Here is a 23,446-nt window from a genome sequence, read left to right as displayed (position 1 = left end):
CTAAGAGCTGTACCTCTTCCCCTGTCTTGGCCCTATTCTGCATAGATTGCAGTTGTGAAATATGAAGGAATTTGCCAGTCCCGCGTCTTTTAAGTTCCTTTGTTTTCTCTTCAGCTGAATCAGCAGTCTTAAACTTTTGTGGGTATAAGATTGGAATTTACCTTCTTCAAAGCATCATTCCTTCCAGCCCCGATTTTGTGGAGCCATCAGGTGATCTCCCCCACCCCCTGCAGCTGGTGAGGCACGGCGGAAGGACCGTGGGTAGGTGGGGGGCGGGGCACATGGTGAGCAGTGCCATGCTGGAGGTCTGACAGCCTGGCTGGGACAGTGGCATGGGAACTTCACCACCTCTGCCAAAGGGGAGAGGGAACAAACTTGGGGAGCATTTTTGCTTCACTGTCCTGGCCAGGTATTAACCAGACGGTAGTGTAGCACTCAATGCCAAAGGAGATGGTGAGGTGTCCTGTCTATTGTAGCTGCTGTCACAACCTTGATGTCTTTAAGCTAATGGCCGTTTGCATCTGTGTCTTCAAAAAAACCTCCTGGTACAACCATTTCCTGCTCTTCACTCTGAGGTTAAGTAGTGTGGGATTCTGCAAATGAGGTGTCGCTGTCCAAATGTACTGTACCGGCATAGAGAGCACTGCTTTGTTTTCCACTGTTGTAGAGAAAACTAGGGAGAACTTTATTTTTCAATAAACTTTTCTTGTCTGACGGGTGGAAGTGCTTTTTCTGGGGGCTGGGTGGGTCGCACGGTCTCCTGCAGAACACAGCCCCGCTGCGTCCCCCACGTTGGCAAACACTGCTGTAGACGCTGACAGGAAGGTCTGTTTCAGGCGTGGAGGAGTTGACTGTGGAGTAGTCTTTCCCTTATATCACACCTGCCAGTACTCATTTCAGGGCATTTACCTGCAAGGGGACTGAATTAGAATGGGGGTCTTATTGTTTGTTTGTTTGTTGTTGAGATAACTGTACTACTTCAGATGTTTCAAACTATTTAAGGCTGTGCTGGTAAAATACTCCTAAAAGTGCTGAGGGCTGTTAGACCTGGAATACATGCCCCTCACCCCCTTCACAAAGAGAACTCTTTTACCCAGGGCTCAGTGGCCCGTGAGCACTCAGTTAGGCATATGCCCAAGACACGGAAGGTCAAGTCGGTGCCACAGCAAGGGCTTGCCTCCTGGTGACGCAGGAAGGCATGGCTCAGCGCTGCTCACAGCCTCTGAAGCCGGCGGAGCTCCAAGCTGCTGAACAATGCAGACACCATGCCGGCCCCAGGTATGGCAGATTTGGTGAAACGCAAATCTCAAAACAGGTGCCAAGAAAAACTCGAGTGCTCAAGGGAGGCGACATCCTAGCTTCCCCTGAGTTTCCACACTGGATAGTAAATACAATGAGAAAACCTGCAGAAAAGAAACCTCCTGAATCTTGCATTTCCCAGACCTGTTCAAACAGTCTACCCTTTTTCCGTGTACCATGTTAACATCCCACAGGACACGTCTCAAAATACGGTTGGAGGAAGCCAGGCTGAAAGCATCTGGCTAAACCAGGGACCTCGTAGAGCAAACCGTCCTCTCTTAACCAGCCTGACACAGCCAGGTGGGAGATGGGGCACAGACGGAGGGGAGCAGCCCCCGTCAATTCCGGGAAAGTCAGCTCCAAGGGCCTCGGGCATGACCAAATGAATGCGTGGCCACTCTCCTCACCTGAGTGGCAGGGATGCGTGCCCCACAGAGGCCACAAAGCCCACCATGCCAGTCCTTCAGGTGTCCATTTACACGCCATTAGGAACAAGTGACCCTTCCACGTCACCCTTCAGTCACAATGGAAAACCTGCGCACGACGGTGACAACTCTCAAAGATAACTCCTCTTTGTACCATACAAAACAGGTAAAGGTCTTTATTGGTCAGACACTGTCGCCTGGACAAGCAGCAGTGCTAGAGGTACAGACTGTTGTATGTTGGGGAACATTTTTACAGAATCTATACCTAATGTGATAAACTAAAGACATCCTGTTCCTTACAGAGGAGTCACCCATCTCTAACAGACTGTAATGTATCATTACCACTTAACACAGCATATAGATATATGCATATATGGATTATATAATTATTTATTACAAATAAACTAGTTTCACATCTGTCAAAAATGGATTCTGTCTTTACATGTATGTTCAGGTTCTGAATGTACAAGAAAGGGTTGTGTGCTTTAGTTCGTCCATGCAAAGCTCATACATTTATCACTACGTACTTTAAAAATAGAATGGTCTCCTTTTGAACAAATCTATTGAGAGAGAGGGTTAGTAAAACAGTATGAAATTAATGAAATACACTGATAGAAATTAGGAAGTGAAATATACTGATGGTTCTGGGTATGTAGAGGGGTGAGGGACAAAAGGGTACGTACCGTCTCCCCTTAAATTCTGACAGGAGGTAAGAGACTAGACCTACGAGGTGGCTGGGGCCCCTCAGAGTCCCGAGGAGGTGGGTCTGGTCCGTTGTTATCCATTTCAGTCCTGGAGCACCACAGAAGAACTTTCTGCCAAGCTGAGATCTTATCCTACCCACAAGAACCTTTTTACCCCAGAAAATAGAACAGGTCAGTTCCCACCGGAGATGGGGACACCAGTCTCCCCTCCTGTGGGTGGTGTCCTAAGGGGTTTGACGGGAGCAGTGGCATGAGGGGAGCAGTGCAGACCAACCTGCTGGGCAGACCTCATTCCCATGAACACAAACTTTCCAAAAAAGAAATTGGATGTTCAGTTAAATATTGGCACCGTCTGTGGAAACCTTTCGTCGTCCTGATGGTCTTCATGTGGATGCAGAACGGGTGGCTCTGGGCGCCTTCACTCAAACATCTCGTAGTGGCGCGTCTGCCTCACCCGGGGCACCATGTCGATGAGAAGTCTGCAGAAAGGAGACAGACAGGTCACCCCAACACAGACCCTCCAGAGCCCTGGGACTTGAGCCCACGGGGAAGCACACAGGAGAGGTCATAGCATAAAATGCAGCCTTTTAAGGCATACGATCCCCTGCTTTATAGTGTATGCATAGCTCATACAACCAGCACCACCTCCTAATTCCCGAACTTGTTCCTCACCCCAAAAAGAAACCCACTAGCATTCACTCCCCATTCTCCCCTTTCCTCCTCCCCCTACAAGTAATCTTTTTTCCCAATTAAATATTTAATAATCTGTAAAAGTGGACATTTAGAAAACTGCTTTTACAATTCACCTAATTGTTTAAAGTGTAAATTTAATGGGGTTTTTTCCTCTTTTTTTTTTTTTTTTTGTTCTTTTCAAGTAGTACGTTCCACATATAAGTGAAATCATGGTATTTCTTTTCCTGTCTTATTTCACTTAGCGTAATATGCTCTAGGTTCATCCATGTTGTTGCGGATGGCAAGGTTTCATTCTTTGTTGTGGCTAATAGTCCACTGTATGCATGTACCACCTCTTCTTTATCTGTTCATGTACCAAAGGACACTTAGATTGGGTCCATATCTTGGCTATTGTAAATAATGCTACAGTGAACATAGGGGTGCGTATATGTTTTCAAATTAGTGCTTTGGATTTCTTTGGATAACTACCCAGGGGTGAAATTGCTGGGTCATATGCTAGTTCTATTTTTAATGTTTTGAGGAACCTACATACTAATTTCCATAGTGGCTGCAATAATTTACAATCCCACCCACCAACTGCACAAAAGGGAATGCTAACAATTGCTGTTTTTTTGATTTATTGATAGCCATTCTGACAGGTGTGAGGCAATAGCTCATTGTGGTTTTAATTTGCATTTCCCTCATGATATATCTATTGGCCATCTGTATGTCCTCTTTGGAGAAATGTCTATTCAGGTCCTCTGCCTATTTTTTAATTGGATTGGGTGGGGGGTTTTTTTGGTGTTAAGTTGTATGAATTCCTTATATGTTTTAGATGTTAACGCCTTATTGGATGTATCATTTGCAAATATCTTCTCCCCTTCAGTAGAATGTCTTCGCATTTTGTTGATGGTTTCCTTCAATGTACAAAAACTTTCTAGTTTGATGTAGCCCCATTTGTTCATTTTTCCTTTTGTTTCCCTTGCCCAAAGAGACATATCCCAAAAAATATTACTAAGAGCGATGTCAAAGAGTTTACTTACTATGTTTTCTCCTAGGAGCTTCATGGTTTTGGGTCTTCCATTTAAATCTTTAATCCATTTTGAGTTTATTCTTGTATGTGATATAAGAAAGTGGTCTAGTTTCTTTTGTATGTGTCTGTCCAGTTTTCCCAATACCATTGATTGAAGAGACTGTCTTTACTTAAATGTATATTCTTGCCTCCCTTGTCATAGATTAATTGGCCATATAGGCATGCGTTTATTTCTGGGCTCTGCATTCTGTTCCATTGATCTATGCTTCATATATACCAAGCTACTTAAGGTTGAATACATTCTAAAATTACTACAATTTTCACTCTCCCTCACCACATTTGTTTTTGTCACTTTTTGCTTCTTGTGTGTTTGTGTATATCCCTTAATATATTGTAATTACACATGATCTTCCTGCTTTTGCCTTTTAACCTTTGCACTAGCGTTATAGTTGGTTGATCCACTACTTTTATTAAGTGTTTGCCTTTGTTGGTTGGAGTTTTTCTCTTTGCTGTATTTTCTTACTCATTTTTTTTTTAATCTCTTAAGTCCCTTTCACATTGTTTGTAATACTGTTTTAGTGGTAATGAACTCCTTTAGCTTTTTCTTATCTGGGAAGCTCTTTATCTGTCCTTTGATTCTAAATGATAGCTTTGCTGGGTAGAGTAATCTTGGTTGTAGGTCCTTGTTTTTCATCACTTTGAATATTTTATGCCAATCTCTCTGGCCTGCAAAGTTTCTGTTGAGAAGTCAGCTGACAATCTATGGGGGCTCCTTTGTAGGTAACTAACTGGTTTCTCTTACTGCTTTTCAGATTCTCTTTGTCTTTAACCTTTGGCTCATACAAAAGACACATTATAATTAAAATGGCAATGGTTAAAGACAAAGAGAGAATCCTGAAAGCAGCAAGAAAAGGCAACTAGTAACTTATAAAGGACCTCCCATAAGACTGTCAGATGATTTCTCAATAGCAACTTTGCAGGCCAGAAGGGAGTGGTAGGAAATATTCAACAAGATGAAAGGCAAGAATCGACAACCAAGACTACTGTACCCAGCAAAGCTATCATTTAGAATTGAAGGAGAGATAAAGAACTTCCCAGACAAGAAAAAGCTAAAGAAGTTCACCACTACCAAACCAGTATGACTAGAAATGTTACAGGGTCTTCTTTAAGATGGAAAAAAAATCCAAAATTATAAGTAATAAATGGCAATTGCCACATATCTATCAACAATTACTTGGATTAAATGCTCCACTCAAAAGACATAGGGTGGCTTAATAGATAAGAAAACAAAACTCTTACATATGCTGCCTAAAACAAACTCACTTCAGGTTGAAAGACACACACAGACGGAAAGTAAAGGGATGGAAAAAGATATTTCATAAAAAGGGAAGGGGAAGCTGGGGTAGCAGTACATATACCAGACAAAATTGACTTTTAAACAAAGGCTATAAGAAAAGAAAATGAAGAACCCAGTAATCCCATGTCAGGTTATTTGAAGAAACCCAAACCCCTACTTCGAGGGGACTTGTGCATCCATATGTTCATTGCAGCATTGTTTACAATGGCCCGAATGTGGAGGCAGCCTGGGTGTTTGTGGGTGGATGAATGGATAAAGAGGAGGTGGTACATCTATACAGTGGAATATTGCTCAGCCAGGGAAGGGAATGGGTTCTTGCCATCTGCGGCGACATGGATGGACCTGGAGGGTGTTGTGCTGATGGAGTGTAAGACAGCGAAAGACAGATGGAATATGATTTTGCTTATATGTGGAATCTAAAGAACAAAATAAACAAAACAGAAGCAAACTCATAGATGCAACATTTTGATGGTTGCCAGATGGGAGGGGGTTGGGGGTGTGGGTAAAAAAAGGGGAAGGGATTAAGAAGTACAAATTGGTTGTTACACAGTAGTCATGGGGATGTAGGGTATATAACATAAGAAATATGGTCAATAATATTGTAAGGAATTATAAGTCAATAACTATGTATGGTATCAGAGGTGTGCTAGATATGTTGGGGTGATAGATAGGAGGGGGTTGGGGGGCATGGTGAGAAAGGTGAACACGTTGAGAAATACAAATTGGTAGTTACAACACAGTCATGGGGATGTAAAGTACAGCGTAGGGAATATAGTCAGTAATATATTGATAACTATGTATAGTGCCAGGTGAGTACTAGACTAGTCAGGAGGACCACTTCTTAAATTATACTGGGGGTGCCAAAAAAATGTATACACATGGCTTGTATATATTGAGTATTACAATTTTAATAGTTTTTTTTTCCTTTCTTAAAATGTGTATGCATTTTTTTGGCACCCACTATATAAATGTCTAATCACTATGCTGTACATCTGAAATTAATATAAAATATTGAATGTCAAAAAAATAAAGACAACAGACAAGAGGATGCCCTTTGTGACTTAAAGGTTATGCCTCTTGTCACGGTCCTTGCCTCACTTTGGCACCAGCCACAGGAATATCTGACCCCTGCTGGGAGCTTTTTCAGTCCCCTGACCTTATCCCGGCTCAGGAGGGTCACAGGCATGAGGTATGACCATCAGAGGGGGAACATGGAGCGCTCATGGCCACCAGGAAAGCAGGCACTTACTTGACCCCGTACGCAAATATGGTGAGGCCAATCAGCACACCTGTGCTGCCATCCAGGTACCAGACCGCCGCGTTATGCTTGAACACCTCAGCGCTCAGAAGAATGGAGAAGCCCATCACTCCTCCCACGAGGGAGTTAAACCCTGGGGAAGAAGCAGAGAGAGACTGACGGCAGTGCCAAGCGAACTTTCTGAACCACCAAGAAAACTACCTAAATGCCAGCCATGCCTCCACATTCCAGAATGTGTGCTACAAGGAACGTTGCCCAGAAGCGCGCTCGCAGGTGACAGCCAACTCCTCAGACACCCACGTGGCTTGTCAAGTCTCTGCTCAGTCACCAGAGACCTCGCTAGACAGAGGCATCACCCCCTGCCCACCCTCCTCTGCCAGGCACTTAAGCCTGCTTCACACAGCCTGTCTGAGTTTATCTTCTGCCTTCCTCGCACACACTAGAATGAAGACCTCATGAGGAGCAAGGTCTAGGACAGTGCCTGGCTCACAGGAGACATTCAGCTACTCGTACTTGGTGACTCAAGTCTGTTGAATGTCTGCTGGGTCCAATACCCAGCTGGGATCTTCTCAATCCTACTGATCATCACGTTTACTAATGAGAGACCTAAGTTAAGCAGAGCGAGGTTAGATAAATTGACCAAGGTTCTACAGCTTGAGAGGGGATCGGCTAGGCTTCCACCTGAACCCACATCCTTTTCCTCTAGTCCCCTCAAGTCATCTGAAGATTTTCACTCTGCAGGAAGAAAAAGGCAAAGTCTAGAGTTAGCTACCAGGTTGTAGAAATGGCAATCAAACAGAACTAGAGCTAATAGACATGGATCAATCTCCTTTCACGCATGTTGCACGTCAGTTGGTCCCTACAACTTAGGTATCACACTTCTATTTTACCCATGAGTTTTCAAAGGTCACATGGGAAGGGAATGGCTTTGAGGGGCTCCAGGGGTCACGCTGTGGTATGAGCCACAGGCTCCTTGCCTGCCCAGGGAAGCTCGGGGTCCATGCGGCCCTGGTTGTCCCCTAGCAGCTGGTCTGTGCAGGGCCAGGAACCTCTCCAGCATCAGGCCCTGCTTCATTCCTGGGGGAACTCCACCTGCCTAAGTACCATGCTTTTGCTAAAAGCATCAACTCCAGGTTCAGGCAGGAAAATGGAGATCAAACACCCTCAATACATTCAGTGGGACCAGTGTACCTAGGGGAGAGGTTCTAAATGCAGACGGAGAGGACGAGTGTGGCGTAGACAGGATTTGAGCAGAGCCTGAGTAGATCCAAGGAGGAGACTGCAACAGGCTGCTCCCCAGTAATGGGAAGAAGAAGAACCTGGCCGGAGCCTGCAATGACATCCTCTGATGGACTTGCAACCCTCTTTCTTCCCTCAGATCTCTGTCATCTCACCACTCCAGTCCTCAGCCAGGTGTGGACTGGGGCTCAAGCTCCCCACGCCCTTCTGAGGCTGTCTGCAAGGTTTCTGGTGAACCCTTCCAACCCAATTTCACCTGAATAAAGGTGCCAGGGACTAGGAAAAGCAAACCCCTCCCCCTTCCTCCCACCCAACGGGCTACATCCTTCCGAGGCCAGCCCAGGGAACTGCTGAGAGAGAGGCAAGGACTTGCTGGGAGATGGGGGCAAGTGAGGGCTCTTCCTTCCAAGCAGGGTCTCTACCTGCCCTGCCATGTCTACCTGGGCCATGCCTGCCCACCACGCACAGTGAGCTCCTCCACCCATCACCCATTAAGGACCGCCTATGCAGGACACCCAGCCTGATACAGAGCTCTCTCTAGGTGCCCTGGCAGAGAGCAGGAGGGCAGGGACGGTGGTGGTTAGTTTAGCTTCACATAAAATGTATCCCACCAGCTCCAAGTCCCAAGGCCAAGTCTCCACCTCTATCCATGAGGTGAGAGGCAGGCAGACTTCCTTCACATGCTGCCTCCCCGCTTCCCCCTTCTCAGGGTGGCCAGGGCTGCAGCCGGGGACCCCGAGTAATTTGCCTCTGTGGCTCCTCGATGCTCACTCACCTCTGGACAATGAAGAAATGGGCTCAGCCTCCATTCTCCACACAGCTCAGGGAGCAGCCGTTGCTACGCCCTGTATGTTTTTAAAGCACAAAGGCCTACGTGCAGCCTTAGTCAGCACAAGGGAAGGCTTTGTGCCAGCTGAGTCCTTCTTAGCCCTTTGCACGCAGAGCTCACTGGAATTTCCTCCCTCTCGGTCCTGCCCTTGGTTCTGGCCTCTGCATATCATACCCTCTGTTCTGCCGCCATGGATTCCAAAGCAGAGGGGACAGCGGGTCCACATTGAGAAGGGAGAGGCTGCATTTCCCTCGTCTGCCAACACAGCAGGATCATATTCACCCGCTCCCATGATGACAGGCTGTCATTGACCCTCGCCTCCGGCTATCCCCTGAATCTTCCTGTTCTTTTTAACAAATAGAATCAGACCAGTTCTCTTTTTAAAAAAATGTCTTCAACTAAAATCTTTTCTCAGAAGGCCACCAAAAGTATCAGCAGAGGCTATCACGTGGTCACAGGCAACCTGGGCTGGCGTTTACCTCTCGGCCATTTCCAAGTTGGGGAGGTTTGGTGTTGGGGTGCCTATAGGGAAGGGAGATGGCTGCTGGCCCAGGGCAGACTGGATTCCTCCACTCCCCTCTGTCCAGCTCTGCCATGGGCACAAGTGGAGCCCTCCGAGAAGTCCGTAGAGCTCAGAAAGGATGCAGAGAGACATGAGGTTCCGCAGATGGCCACTAGATGTCCACTCAGCTCCACCAAGTCCCCCATTCGGCCCGCCAAGGAAGGCCCAGATTGCTGACAGCAGCGGCCCACCCCGTGCTGCTCCCGAGAGTTCACGGCTGATGGATTCGTGGCCCATCCACCGGGTTCACCTACGCCTTGGAGGAGCCTCTGCTCTGCTCATCCTTGGTTATGACAGAGCCTCGTTTCAGCTTCACATCTTACAAGCCTGCAAGGAAACGCTAGAGCAAGAACACAGGGTCTGGCGGGGAAGGGGTGATTCTGTATCTGCCTGGCAACAGCCTTCAAAATTGTAGAGCCTTTCCAGCTGTAGTCACTCCAGATGACAGACCCTGAGCTGCCAACGCCCCAGCAGACCACCCATCTTTCCAACACAGCGCACAAGGCCTGCTGATTAGTTCCTCACCTCTGGGGTGCCGTCCCTACCCGACCCATGCCCACGGCCTTGTTCCTGCCTCCTCAGTTAACACCAGAGCTGCAGTCAAGAATACACACTGTCAGCAGTTTAAGGACACAAAATAACATCTGAGGCTGTCTTGATTCGCAGCGTTAATGACTAGATAAGAATCTGTATCATTAAGCACATTAATTTTATGCAGAAAATTCTGATTAAAAGTTTTCATTGTGCTTGGAACCCATCATAGACACTTGGTGTTTTAGAATTGTGAGGGAGCAAGAGAAGGGTCAGCCCTCTTCCCTCCACAAAGAAAGGGTTCCCTCTGTCCCTGGAGCGGCACTGGAGCCCGGCTTCTGGCCCCTAGTTCAGAACTTCCCTCAGGTACCTTTCCACAATTTTCCTCTGCTTGATCTGTAGTGTTAACATGCTGTACAAAATCATTTCACCTTAAAAAATACAAAGCCAGCTTCAGCCTAGTGCTGATAGCAACAATCACACAAGATTTGCTGTGCCGCACGGCAGTGGGGAATTCTGGAGTTTACCCACACTCTGCCGCCCCCTGTTCCCTGAAGATCTGCTTCCTGTAAGGACACAACCCAGTGACAAAGGATCTGGTGGAGTCAGCCTGTCCCAGTTCCCATACAGCTCCAGCTTGAGAACCAGCCACCTCACTAGGTGACAGGTGGGGCTCACCCTCCCTGCCTGCCCCAGAAGCTATTTGTCGAACTTGCTTCCTTCTTGGAGAGACAGGGCCAGACGCTGAGATGGTCATTCCCAGGGTCGTGGCCACAAGGATGCCCTGCAGAGCCAGAACCTCAGGAAAACTCCCAGCATTAATGACAGGCAGGGCTCCCAATCCCCATCCTGCCCCCCACCTCCCAAAGTGAGGGAAGAACCACGAGCAGATAATTATAGATGATTCCATAGCTCTGCTCATCAATGAATGAGTAAAACTGGATCCCAGACAACACAATTAACAGGAGGCTACAATTACGGCTGCATATTTTGCTGACACCACCACCAAGCAAGGGATTGTGGGTAACAGGCTTGGGGTAACAGAAACTGCGACTCTGCTCTTTGCAATAGCGCTCTTGGTCTGTATCTGTCTCTCTCTTATGAACCCCCATGGCTCAGTCATCCCCAAGCCCTGTGTGGGGACAGAGCCCCAAAAAGCAGTTTCCAGGCTCTTGGCCTCACATAGAAAGGTGCTGGCTCAGGTAGTAAATGGCCGTCGACTGTGATCAAATGGCCATCAGCTGTGGCTAGTTGGCCGTCAGCTGTAACCAGTGAGCCATTGGGCACTAATATAACTGCTGTGGCTACACTAGCAGAAAAGGGGGAGCTAGCAAGGAGATGGTGGCTGAGCCTGCAGGCGGCGCAGTGAGGGTTGAGAATTGTGTGGCTCCTGTTTCCTGTGTCTCCAACCCAGCCGCCAGTGAGAGTATAGAGATATGACTCCCCTACCTATGGCTCCGTGGGTGTTCCTTTTTGGCCCCACCATGTCCTGCGTTCTTGTGTGGGGAGTGGGAGCGGAGACCCCGCAGGCCGCCCCGCATGACACATGGCGAAGTCGGCAGGATCCCCTGCACTACACATGGCGCAGCGAGCAGGGTATGGTGTCGGCCAAAGCCCTCCGAAGGGCGGTGGAGCAGTTTGTGCTTATGAACACTCAGTTGCAGGAAGACCAGGAGGAGCAGCTGCCGGAGAGCTGGATCCCCTTGGAGGGGTGGGAAGACGTGGACGGTTCCCCAACCAGCAGAGGCCGGAAAAAGCGAAGGTTGTTGCGGCCCCGTGGGCTGGGAAGTGCTTGCTGAGGCAGCCCGGATGCAGGACTTGTAGTCCCAGGAGGAAAGGCTTGCTGAGTCCTCCGTGGGAGCTGAGGGTGAGGTCAAGGTCATCCCTCACCCCCAGGACAGCCCTGGCAATGACTATGGACTATGGGGAATTGCCTTCCATCCCTAATTTAATTGACCACTTGACTGTTTGGGAACATACCACCATGTAATGGAACTGGCGGATGTTTGCTTTTGTGTGTTGACCGGCCACCATTGAGAATATGTAAGCACCTTGACTGTGAGCCGCTGTTGTTACAGCGTGGTACCCTGAGAGGCCCAGAGAGAGTGGCAGTGCCCTGAGAGCCCTGGCTGTGTCCAGGAAGTCTGGCTGTGCCCAGAGAGAGTGGCAGTGCCCTGAGAGCCCTGGCTGTGTCCAGGAAGTCTGGCTGTGTCCAGAGAGAGTGGCAGTGCCCTGAGAGCCCTGGCTGTGTCCAGGAAGTCTGGCTGTGTCCAGAGAGAGTGGCAGTGCCCTGAGAGCCCTGGCTGAGTCCAGGAGGTCTGGCTGTGTCCAGAGAGAGTGGCAGTGCCCTGAGAGGCCCTCGTGTGCCCGGGGAGACTAGTGGTACCCTAAGAAGTCCAGGAAGTCTGGCTGTGCCCAGAAGTACTGGTGGTGCCCTGAGAAACCCTGGCTGTGTCCGGGGAGACTAGTGGTACCCTAAGAAGTCCAGGAAGTCTGGCTGTGCCCAGAAGTACTGGTGGTGCCCTGAGAAACCCTGGCTGTGCCCGGGGAGACTAGTGGTACCCTAAGAAGTCCAGGAAGTCTGGCTGTGCCTAGAAGTACTGGTGGTGCCCTGAGAAACCCTGGCTGTGACCAGAGAGCTTGGCTGTGTCCAGGAAATAACCTTCACCTCCAGGCTCCTCGCACAGGGCCCCTCGCGGAAGACGCTTATCGCGTAGATTGTGAGGCGAGAGCCTGTAGGGGTGGAGTGTGGGGACAGAGCCCCAAAAAGCAGTTTCCAGGCTCTCGGCCTCACATAGAAAGGTGCTGGCTCAGGTAGTAAATGGCCATCGACTGTGATCAAATGGCCATCAGCTGTGGCTAGTTGGCCGTCAGCTGTAACCAGTGAGCCATTGGCCACTAATATAACTGCTGTGGCTAGGCTAGCAGCAAATGGGGGCTCGCAAGGAGATGGTGGCTGAGCCTGCAAGCGGCGCAGTGAGGGTTGGGAATTGTGTGGCTCCTGTTTCCTGTTTCTCCAACCCAGCCGCCAGCGAGAGTATAGAGATATGACTCCCCTACCTATGGCTCCGTGGGTGTTCCTTTTTGGCCTCACCATGTCCTGTGTTCTTGTGTGGGGAGCGGGACCAGAGGCCCCGCCTGCCACCCCGCACGACACTTGGCGAAGTCGGCAGGATCCCCTGCACTACACCCTGCCCACGTTATATATGCCGCCAACATTTCCTCAAATCCCCACACCCTCTACCCCTCTGCCCTCACCCCTGCCCAAGCCACCACCACCCCTCAGCTCCCGGAGACCTCTCCCTGCTTCAGAACTTGTTACCCCACTCTGTCCTCCACCTCACAGCCAGAAGGCTCTCCAGAAAGCATTAATCATGTACCCACATCTGTTTCAATACTTAGCGAAACATCCCAAAGCCTACCCTTGACCTGAAGTCCTGCGTGATTCGCCCTTGCCACTCATCCGGGCCCCTCGCCGGGCCCCTCAGATGCCCCAAGTGTGTCCTCACCCTGATTCCTTCGGCCTGAGGAACGCTCACCCCTGCCTCCCAGCCTGTTTGTGGAGTAATTTTCCCTCAAACCATCCCCTCCTCTTTGTAACGGCCCCTCCCTGGTTTAAGAGTATGATGGAAATACTGCTTATTCACGTGGCTAGTTTTGGGTGTGCAAATCATGAAGTCGGGAGTTATTTCATTAGAAAAAACATAGGCTTGGGGTCTTCTCTATAACTTAGTACCTAGAAAACCACCATATAAAATGGTGGCAAGTCAGAAGAACAGTGAGGCCTAAACAGAAACTTAGTACCTAGAACACCTAGAACACATTAAGTAAAACCACCAGGCGAAGCGAGGCCCCACTGTTCTGAGAAGGGGCTCAAGCCCGGTGGTCGGTGGTCGTGGGCAGGGAGGCAGAAAGGGCCTCCTTCCTGCCTGGGGGCTGGGGGGTGGGGTCCGACCTCTAGACCACCCTCAGGCTTCCGGTGTCTGAATAGATCAAAAAGACCCCAGAGGAGCTTTGTAACCTTAGGACCTAACTCAGGACTCAGGACTGGGAGAGGAGCCCCTGCTGAGTGCTCCCCACTGGGAGCCCAGAAAGCTGTGCTGACCCATGTGGTCTCCCCCACGCCCGCCTTTCCCCATCACCCATGTTCCAGGCAGAGAGATGTGAGAGGGAGGTATAGAACACACACATGGCTGGAGAAGCCAACGTCCGGCCCGGGCTCTGCTTTGTTCTAGCCTAAAGGGCACAAGCAGAGCTGTGTCCCTTGGAGCAGCATGAAGGAACCTCAAAAGTGGCTGCAAATCCACAGCTGGAACCCCTGGTTCATGCCACATAGCCTTTGGCTCTTAGCATAAGCACCCCTGTGCTATTCATCCCTAAGAAAAGGAGGACTCCTCAGCCACAGGAGGCATTTTCTTTTCCAGATTCAAAAAAAACCAGACCACAAAAATCACAGGGAATGAACACTTCTCCCCAAATTCTGGCTCTGCCCCAGAGAAGAAAGAGTACCCAGATCAACCAGGGACTTGTGGGACAATATGCTAGGGTCAGCTTGATGCAAACTGCCTATAAGTCCATGCTGTCAGAGTGGGTGACAGAGACATAAGCAGACCTTCCCGGGCTATGGCCCCAGGCATTCTTGCATCATTCTCAGGGGACTGAGCCACAGGCTCTTTAGATCTGGCCCTGGTAGAAAGAGCTATCCCTTTATACCACAAGGGTTATTTAAGTTGCAACCCCACTTTTGGGGACCCGGCAGGACTCTTCACAGCAACACTACATACACCAGAAAGAGGACATTCTGATTCTGCATTGGGAGCTGGTTCCCAGCTAACGTCACCTAGCACATTACCAGGCACAAAAGACTCCGTACAACCCTGCTGGTTGGTGTTACCGCAGCACCAGCTCTAACAGCAGCAAACCCAGGACCTGATGTCGGCTGAATCCTGATTCACTGGGCCTGACCAAGGAAGGCAACCTCAGGGGTTCATTTGGGAGCTCAAGGAGCAGGGCTGGGGCGCCTGGTCCACACAGAGGGGCCTGCACGCTGCCTGAAAAAGCAAAGCAGGAAGTAGAGGTCTCAGTCCCAGTCTCAGATACTTTTACTGCTTTAAACATATTATATTGAAAACGTTTTGGTTTCCTATGGGCAAACGACCTCCTTAGCGTAAGGAGAAAGGCGGCATCATGTAAGGGCAGAAGCAGCCGGCAGGCTCTGCTGGAAGTGGCCTCTTGAGGAAGGATTCTGAGAGCTGCTGGATATATGGGACACTGCAGGGTCCACCTTCCCTGGTGTGGAACTGTGTCGTGGCCCCTTGGCGTGGCCACAGAGGCAGCACAAATCCCCAGTGCGCACTGCATGGGCTGGGGGGTCAGCGTAAAAGACGACTTCCTAGGCCCCACTTCAACCACCCAGAACCAGAATCCTCAGGGGTGAGGCCCAGGAATCTGTTTCTAACAAACACAAGTAATTCTGAGGCTGCCAGTAGTAGTTCTCAACAGACTGGCTTCTGGGGTCCCCTGGTTTTGCAGTCATCGTGCCAGATCATGTAACCCCCAGCTTCTTCAGGCCTGATCAGAAGACCCTCCCGCCCACACACATACACACAGGTGATGCTCTCCCCCAGGACAGCTGTGGTTGCAAAGCTGGAAACATCACTTCGACTTCCAGCCCGCCTGCCCTACTGTGAAAAAGCCCAGCTCCACACCCAGCAGGGCAACAGCGTGGGACAGGCTGAGGAGTCGGAGCCCACACCGTGTCACTAGGCTTTGTCACTTGGGACAGAAAGGCCCCCTGCATTGTCATCTGTCCCCTCCACAACAGAACAACAGCCACCCACGCATGTCTACTTTCACATAGTTCACATTGGAGAGAACCTTTAGAGGGAAGAAGTGGTTCTTTTCTTAAAAAAAAAAAAAAAATCCAACGATTTCTGCTTTATTTTGTGCAGACACGCACCCACCAACCCACAAGCTTTTACCCTTTGACCTCTCACCCCAGGGTATGGGGAATCATGTCTCTATTCCTGACCCCCTGGCAACGGCACATGCTCAAGAGTGAAGAAAAATACAATGGCCAAGTGACAATGTTTGTCAAGTTCCTTGTTTACACGCCAGCACTAGTTCAGACTAAAATGTGCGTTTCCTACTTTCACAGATCTTTCTCTGTCATCCCAAAGGCCACACTGGAAGCTCCTCCTGCCCCTTAGAGACACAGAGGGACACGTCTACCTGGTTTGGGGTTTCCGCAGAGAACACATGACTCATTTCCCCAGCGAAGCCCTGGGAATTGCACCTTGAACTCGCGGTGAGCCTCTCACTAGCCAGAGGGGAAAACAAGCATGAAGAAGCCACGAGGGAAACTTGTATAGAATCCAGAAAAAAACGCTTACTGTTTATTTGGAGCAATGGACATCAAATCCAAGACTCTGGGAAGCCCTTTGTGCGTCACTCCCATGCGACGCAGCCTCCATGGTTAAGAGGCTGGGGAGCCCCAATCTACCCAGTTAGGAGGTCAGGGTGGAGGTGATTCATGAAGACTTTATTAAATTCCCAGAGCACAAGACATCTGCCCTGACATGGGAACCCTGAGAATCATCCAACAGCCTGGGGAAAGTAAGCTAGTGAGTACAGACTCCCAGTTGTTGACCTCTTCTGCAAGACAAACAACTAAAAGTGACCCCCACAGCATCTGCCCCCCAGAGGGCAGGCACACCGGCCTTACTCACCGTCTGTTATGAGCGCTCTACTGGTCAGCACCTTCCCCAGCATAAACTTCAACACGGCCAGGATGCTGCAAAGGATCCCACTTAGAATGGAGACACTGAACAGGAAATCGTCCTAGGAGAGAAAGTTCCAGATTTCAACAGTTTACCTGCTAGAGCAGATTATCTATCAACCACTTGCCTTAAAGATCAGCTTGGTTCCCAGAACAAATAATCCGTCAGATATGCTGCCACCAGGTGGGGGTATGTTGCTGGTTTGCATACCTCAGTTACCTGTGTCACTGGGAACTAGAAAAGATGATCAGACATAGATAATCCAAAGCTTATGTTTCCTTAGAAACCCATTCAGTATTTCTTTTTCTGTAGGAGATTCCCCTTTACACTCTTTTGCCAAAATGACGGGCCATCATTGATCAATAACAGAGTTGGTCAGAATGCTAAAAACAGTGCCTTCTGAGTAGTTTTCCATGGATAATTTAAAAAGCAGCTGACTGAGAATTTTGGAGCATGTAAATACACCACTGGCCTAAGAGCATGACAGCACAGAGCCAGCTGAATTTGCCACAGGGTCAAGTAAGCCTGGAGCTATTTATAACCGTATTTTTTCCTTAAATTCACACTAGGCAATTAGAGGCTCAACTAAAGCCTTCAAGGTGGAAAAAAGGCATCTAAAAATAGCCTTCTATTGACGTTATCTCAGCACTTCCTATAACTTGTTACCTCACCTTTGCAAGCAAATGAGTGAGTCCCATGCAAATGTGAACACCACTATCTCAGGACGTCAGGACCTATCAGGGCACCTGAGCTGCGAGCTCCCATGCGTCACTCCCATGAGACACAGCCTCCAGATCCTTCACTACTAAAATGCAACTGCCAGCAGAAATCTGATAAAGCATCATATATACCCAAAGAAAAAGGATTCCTGAGGCATTTGATTATTCAAATCCACTAACCTAGTGACAGAAAGGTGGGAAGAAGGATGACAGCCCATTTCCCTGGGTTCAAAACTGAACAAAGTCATTAGAAAAATCACCTCACTGGAAATAGCACAGCGTCAAAGCATCTCGCCCACAATCCTGATGGATGGTTTTAACATATGACCACAAATCTTTCGTGACTCCTTCCTCTGAGAGGCACAGCCTCCCTTCAGTGTGGGCTGGACCCGTGATTGGTATCTAACAAATGGAGTTTGGAAAGGGAAACATAGTGACTTCACAGTGGAGAACCCGGTCAGTGACCTCAGCCAAATGATCGAGATTAACATGACAGAAGTTATGCTGATACTATGTGCCTCCTGATAGGATGTGACATGATGAGAACACCCCTTGGTGTTCTACCTAAAAATCCCTACCCTCGGCGTAATTGTGAAAAAGCATTAAACAAACCCATACTGAGGGAGAGTCTACAAAATATCTGAGCACTACTCTTCTTTTTTTTTTAATTTATTGGGGTGACATTATTCTTGACACACGTCAAGGTCATGAAAAACAAGGAACAACCGAGAAACTGTCCGAGGGAAGACTAAGGAGATATGAAGACTAAATGCATCACGGTGTGCTGGACTCAATCCTGGCCCAGAAAAAGGTCATTAAGCCGAAAAGCTGGGGAATCAGATGGAGTCTGGAATTTCGTTCACAGTGTTGCCAGTCTGACAGTTAGAGTAAATGTACGCTGGTTATTATCTACGTGAGATGCTAACATTAGGGGAGGCTGCATGAAGAGTATATGGGAACTCTCTGTAATGCTTTCATAATTTTTATAAACCTACAATTATTTCAAATGTTAAAGATTTTTAAAAAATAATCACCTCACTGAAGTTTCCTCTCCTCAAGTTATCAGTAAGGACTGTGCCAAACCTGGCCTCCGGGAAGATCCCAAGTCCCTGCTGTACATGAGGTTACATAACAGGGGCCACAGGGGGTGAGGGTCCACGTGGACCCCCAAATCAAAACTCCCTCTGTGCAGGGATTCAGTCTAACTATGGGAGACAGCACCCACAGGAAGTAATTCAAGCATGATTAAGAAAACACATGTCAACATAGACCCAGGTTCTGATGCAATTCAGAAAGCTTAAGTTGGGAGACCGAGGCAAGCACCGAGGCCCCAAATTTGGAGGTTGAATTCTGACTTTGCTCACCCCATACCTTTCAGGCTCCATTCAATCACTCTGTTTGCAAAGTCCTCATCCCTACATTTCCAGAGACAGAGAAAGTCTATGGTCATTCCATCTAGATCCCCGGGCGCCAGGAGTGAGGTGCTCCCTCCACCCCCAGATGCAGCTCGAGAAGAGCCCCCTGACTTCGGCAGTCCTCTCCTGGGTCTGTTAATCCAGGGAGCTTACTGATCAGGGGCTTGGCTGACAAAGAGCAGTAATGCACCAGCAGACTTTTGTTCAAGTCTAGACTCCATCACTTGCTGCGAAAACAAACCCAAGCTTTCAATGCTGTCTTCCATAAAGGACAACATGACACCTACAGCCCCTGGCAAGCAGCTGATGTGCAATCGATAGCAAATGTCGTCAAAGGGCCCAACACATTATCCAGGCACTAGCTTATCCCACCAAACAGCCACACTAGGTGCTAATGTAAGCCTGGGACGAAGTATGGTAAGCATTCGTATAAAAGAAACATGGGAACTTACTACTAAGAAAAAGAAGCATGCAGAAATGTAAGAGAGACTATGATTGGGACCCACAGTGGCTTATCAAGGGGGAAGGAGTATTTGGGACTCATCGTTCACCTGAGAAGCTTTGTCTTAGAGACACTTTACAGGGCCTGCGGTCCGATTCCTGGAGGAACAGGGGATGGAGTTACCGATATAATCAATCAGAAGCATTGCGTAGCAGTTAAAGGCCCCAAAGCAGAAGCCTCACTTAACAGCTGTGTGACTCTGGGCAAGCACTGAACCTACCCCCCTCTATTCCTCCACGTCCACATCTGTAAAGTGGAGAAAAGAACAGACCTCCCTCCCCTGCTGGCTGCGTCCTCTGTCCACAACAATCAGTAGGAAATGTTTCCCAGAACTCCCTTCCTAGGTGGTTTCGAGTCACAGCGGACCACCAGGGACGCCTGTGTGAGATTCAGGAGGAAGCAGTGAAGTGGTGGCCCCCAGTCCCTGAAGGCAGGTGCAGGGCGCATGTTGCTGTCCACTAGCTCCCCTCTGAGCAGAGGGAAGGGCAGCAGCCAGTCCACAGCTCCCCCAGCTCCTGCTGGACCCCCTCCTGCTTCTCTGAGCCCTGAGCCAGGCACATGTGCAGCTTCAGGGCCAAAGGCACCTTGTCGTCAAGGCTGAGCCAGCGAGGTCAAGTGAGGCTCCAGTCCACCTTCACAGAACCAGGCTGTCCTCGCTCTGCTCCACTCAGTGCCCTCATTTCCTTCCTGCCAGGCAGCCCAGGTTCTGGGGCGATAGCCTGACAGGGACTCTTCTGCAGCTCCCGCCGCCCTGTCAGGTCCCATTCCTGCACCAAAGCCATACTTGGTTCCACTTAGAGTGGTTCTGCATCTCTGCCGGAACCTGACATACCACTTCGTAAGGATGTTGCGATGTGTTTAAATAGTACCTGGCACAGAGTAAATGCTCCATTTAAATGTGGAAAAGCCAATATGCAAAACCCAGGTTGTTCCTGTCCGTGAATTATTTCTGCCAACCACCCGGTGTTCCCAGGCTCCGCTCTGAAGGAACAACTGCCTCTATCTCACTTTCCTGAAGTCTGGGAGAACAGAGATGGTGACATCTCGAAGTCCCACCCAGAGTCACAAGGCTTGGTTGGCTCATTATTGCTGCAGTAATCTGCCTCAGGAAAATAAAAAACCATGACGGACCCATGGAGGACCCAGGCTGGCACAGACCTGCCAAAGTCCGCTTTCAACATCCTAGACGTTCACTGTGAATTCCGCACCCACAGCCTACCTGGCTCTCCTCTCCCCTGCACCACATCTATGGTTAGCATGAGCAGAATGCCACAGAGATGTCATCATCAGCCTGCTCAAGACACAGTCCCTGCTATGGACTGTTTGTGTCCCCCCAAGATGCATATGCTAAAGCTCTAACCCCCAATGTGATGGTATTAGAGATGAGCTTCGGGAGGTAATTAGGGCAGATGAGGTCATGAGGGTGGGGCCCTCATGAGTAAATTAGCGTCCTTATAAGAAGAGAAAGAGATCTCTCTCTCTCTCCATCCACACCGACTAAGGCCAAGTGAGGTCATAGTGAGAAGTCGGCCATCTGTATCCCAGGGGGAGATCCCTCACCACACAGCAACCCTGCTGGCACCTTGATCTTGGAATTCCAATCTCCAGGACTGTGAGAAATAAATTCCTGCTGTTTAAGCCACCCAGTCTCTGGCATTTTGTTATGCCAGCCCAAGCTGACTGAGACAGTCCTTCAGTATAATAAAAGAAGGCGTTTCTGAAAGGAGTCCTCTCAGAGTCAAGGAGCAGGTAGGGCTAACGATGAGAAATTACAACCCGAGTAGGTATGCACCCCACTGACTTCTTCCAAAGTGCAGCCATCCCTGTCACGTCTCAATTCTCACAGCCAGGTCTAGCCATGATCTGACAGGGGGAGAAACAGAGGCTAAATGACACAGAGGCTAAATGATGCAGCCGGGGTCGTTTAGCTGGTGGCAGGGCCTGGATTTGTTTCCATTGGTAAACTGTACCACAATGCCTTATCAATGGCCTTGTAAAGATGTCTCCTATCACTGAACTGTGGACTCTATAAAAACAGAAGGGACAGCCATTTCTTCCTTACGTATTCAGTTTCCACTGTTACCAGCACTGGGTCCCTATGATTTCTCAGAGCTCAATCTCTACCGAATAGATAGAAGATTAGGGCAAAAAGGTTCAAGAAAACTAGCACTTGACTCGGAACCCAAAGATAAATGTATATTAAAAGTAAATGCTACATAAATTCTGTCCATGTTGGCAAGCTTCTCCATAACCATGTAGTAGTGAAGGCCTTTTAACACCATCTCAAAGCCATAAAAGATTGACATATTTGATTGCATGAAAATGAAAACATACGCAGGGAATAGGTTACATACAAGTACTAACAGAAAAATATTATTGCAAAGGGTTAATCTCCCTAATATATAAAGAGCTCCCAGAAATCTGTAAGAAAAAGACCAAAAATGGGAAATGGGCAAAGGATATGGGCAAAAGACAATTAGAAAATGAAAATAAATTTTAAACTTATGAAAGATGTGTAAACTCACTCACAAAAGAAACAAACACCAAAACTACACTGATATATAATTTTTCACCTACTCGGCCAAAGTATAAAAATCTTTTGCTCTTTGAAAAATACTATTAAGAAAATGAAGGGAAGCCACAGACTGAGAAAAAATATTTGCAAACATGGGAAAGGACTTGTGCCCAGAACATATTAAGAATTTCTACAACTCAATAAGAAGAAAACAGATGAGTCAATTAAAAAAAAAAAAAAAGCAAAAGATTTGAACAAATAATTCACCAAAAAAGATACACGAGTAACAAATAAGCACATGAAAAGATAGCCAACATCATTCCTCAACAGGGAAATATAAATCAGAACCACCATGAGCTACTACTACATACTAATTACAGTCAGGAAAATTCTAAAGAAATAATAAAACCGTAGTGAGAAGGCGGAGCAACTAGAACTCATGGACAAACATAAAACAGTCCAGCCACTTTGTCAAGCAGACTGGCCATTCCTTGTAAAGTTAAATATTGACTTACCACAGGACCCAGCAATTCTATTCATTGGTATTTACCCCAAAGAAACGAAAGCATATGCCCACACAACAAACCTGTGTTCTTAGCTACCATTTCCACAGTGTCAAAAAAAAAAAAAACTGGAAACAATCCAACAACTGGCGAATGGATAAACGGACTGTGGGATGTATCCACACAATGCTACTTAGCAATGAAAAAGAATGAACTACTGATACATTCAGCAAGAACATGGCGGCACTTCGAAAGCATTGTGCTAAGTGAAAGAAAGCAGACACAAGAGACTAAGTACTTTATATCATTTATATTACATTCTAGAAAAGGAAAACTGTGCTTCCAGAAAGCAGATCAGTGGTTGGGGAGGGGAGGTAATTAATGACTGCAAAAGTGCATGATGGAACTTTCGGGAATGACAGAAATATTCTATATCTGAGTTGGTAGTACTTCTGTGACTACATACATCTATCAAAACCCATCGAATTACATGGGTAATTTTACTGTATGTACATTACATCTCAATAAAACTAATTTTTTTTAAAAGCCATTTATCTCAGGGATCCTTAAGTGACAATTACAAATATTTACATAGCTCAGCTTATGCACATTACCATAATATACATAATTCCACTAGCATAATGTAAGGTGGAGGATATAGAGACAAAAGCACAATCATAAAGATTAAACCAGAGGGTTAAGAGGTTAGTGATGAAACATGGACCCCGATGGGCTGATTTCGTGTCTCAGAAATTTCCTACTGATGTCTTTCAACGGTCTGGTTGCATAAACACTCCTTTAAATAGACTTATCTCAAGTGTCTCCTCCTCTATTAAGCATTCCCTGACAACTCATGCGCTAAGAACCGACACTTCCTCTCCATGCGCGCCCTGAACCACGTCCTCATGGGTCCTGTGACACATCCTTGCACTTGTTTCCCTCCTTGTTCCCATCACCTATGAGCTCACTAACAGGAGAGATCCTTTCTCATCCACCTCAGTAACTATCCCCCTGGCGATAAAAATGTTTGTGATATAAACCACTGCATTGCACACAGGGATGTCAAAATCATAATCAACACAGTCCTTTATAAGTGGTTTTATG

At 48.0% G+C, this 23,446-nt stretch overlaps 1 protein-coding gene across 1 annotated transcript in view; it reads right to left on the bottom strand.

Annotated features, from left to right (window-relative positions):
- TMEM163 (transmembrane protein 163) overlaps positions 1-23,446 on the bottom strand; it is a 211,502-nt gene continuing 188,056 nt past the window's right edge. The window contains exons 6-8 of the mRNA XM_033112420.1: positions 16,638-16,749; positions 6,740-6,881; positions 1-2,907 (exon numbers count right to left, since the gene is read on the bottom strand). Coding sequence (XP_032968311.1) covers positions 2,847-2,907; positions 6,740-6,881; positions 16,638-16,749 — 315 coding nt within the window. The 3' untranslated portion in view covers positions 1-2,846. The remainder of the gene's footprint in view (positions 2,908-6,739; positions 6,882-16,637; positions 16,750-23,446) is intronic.

The sequence above is a fragment of the Rhinolophus ferrumequinum genome, chromosome 8, assembly GCF_004115265.2.
Source record: "Rhinolophus ferrumequinum isolate MPI-CBG mRhiFer1 chromosome 8, mRhiFer1_v1.p, whole genome shotgun sequence".
In the NCBI taxonomy this organism is placed as follows: Eukaryota; Metazoa; Chordata; class Mammalia; order Chiroptera; family Rhinolophidae; genus Rhinolophus; species Rhinolophus ferrumequinum.
This window is presented reverse-complemented; position numbering and strand designations above follow the sequence as displayed.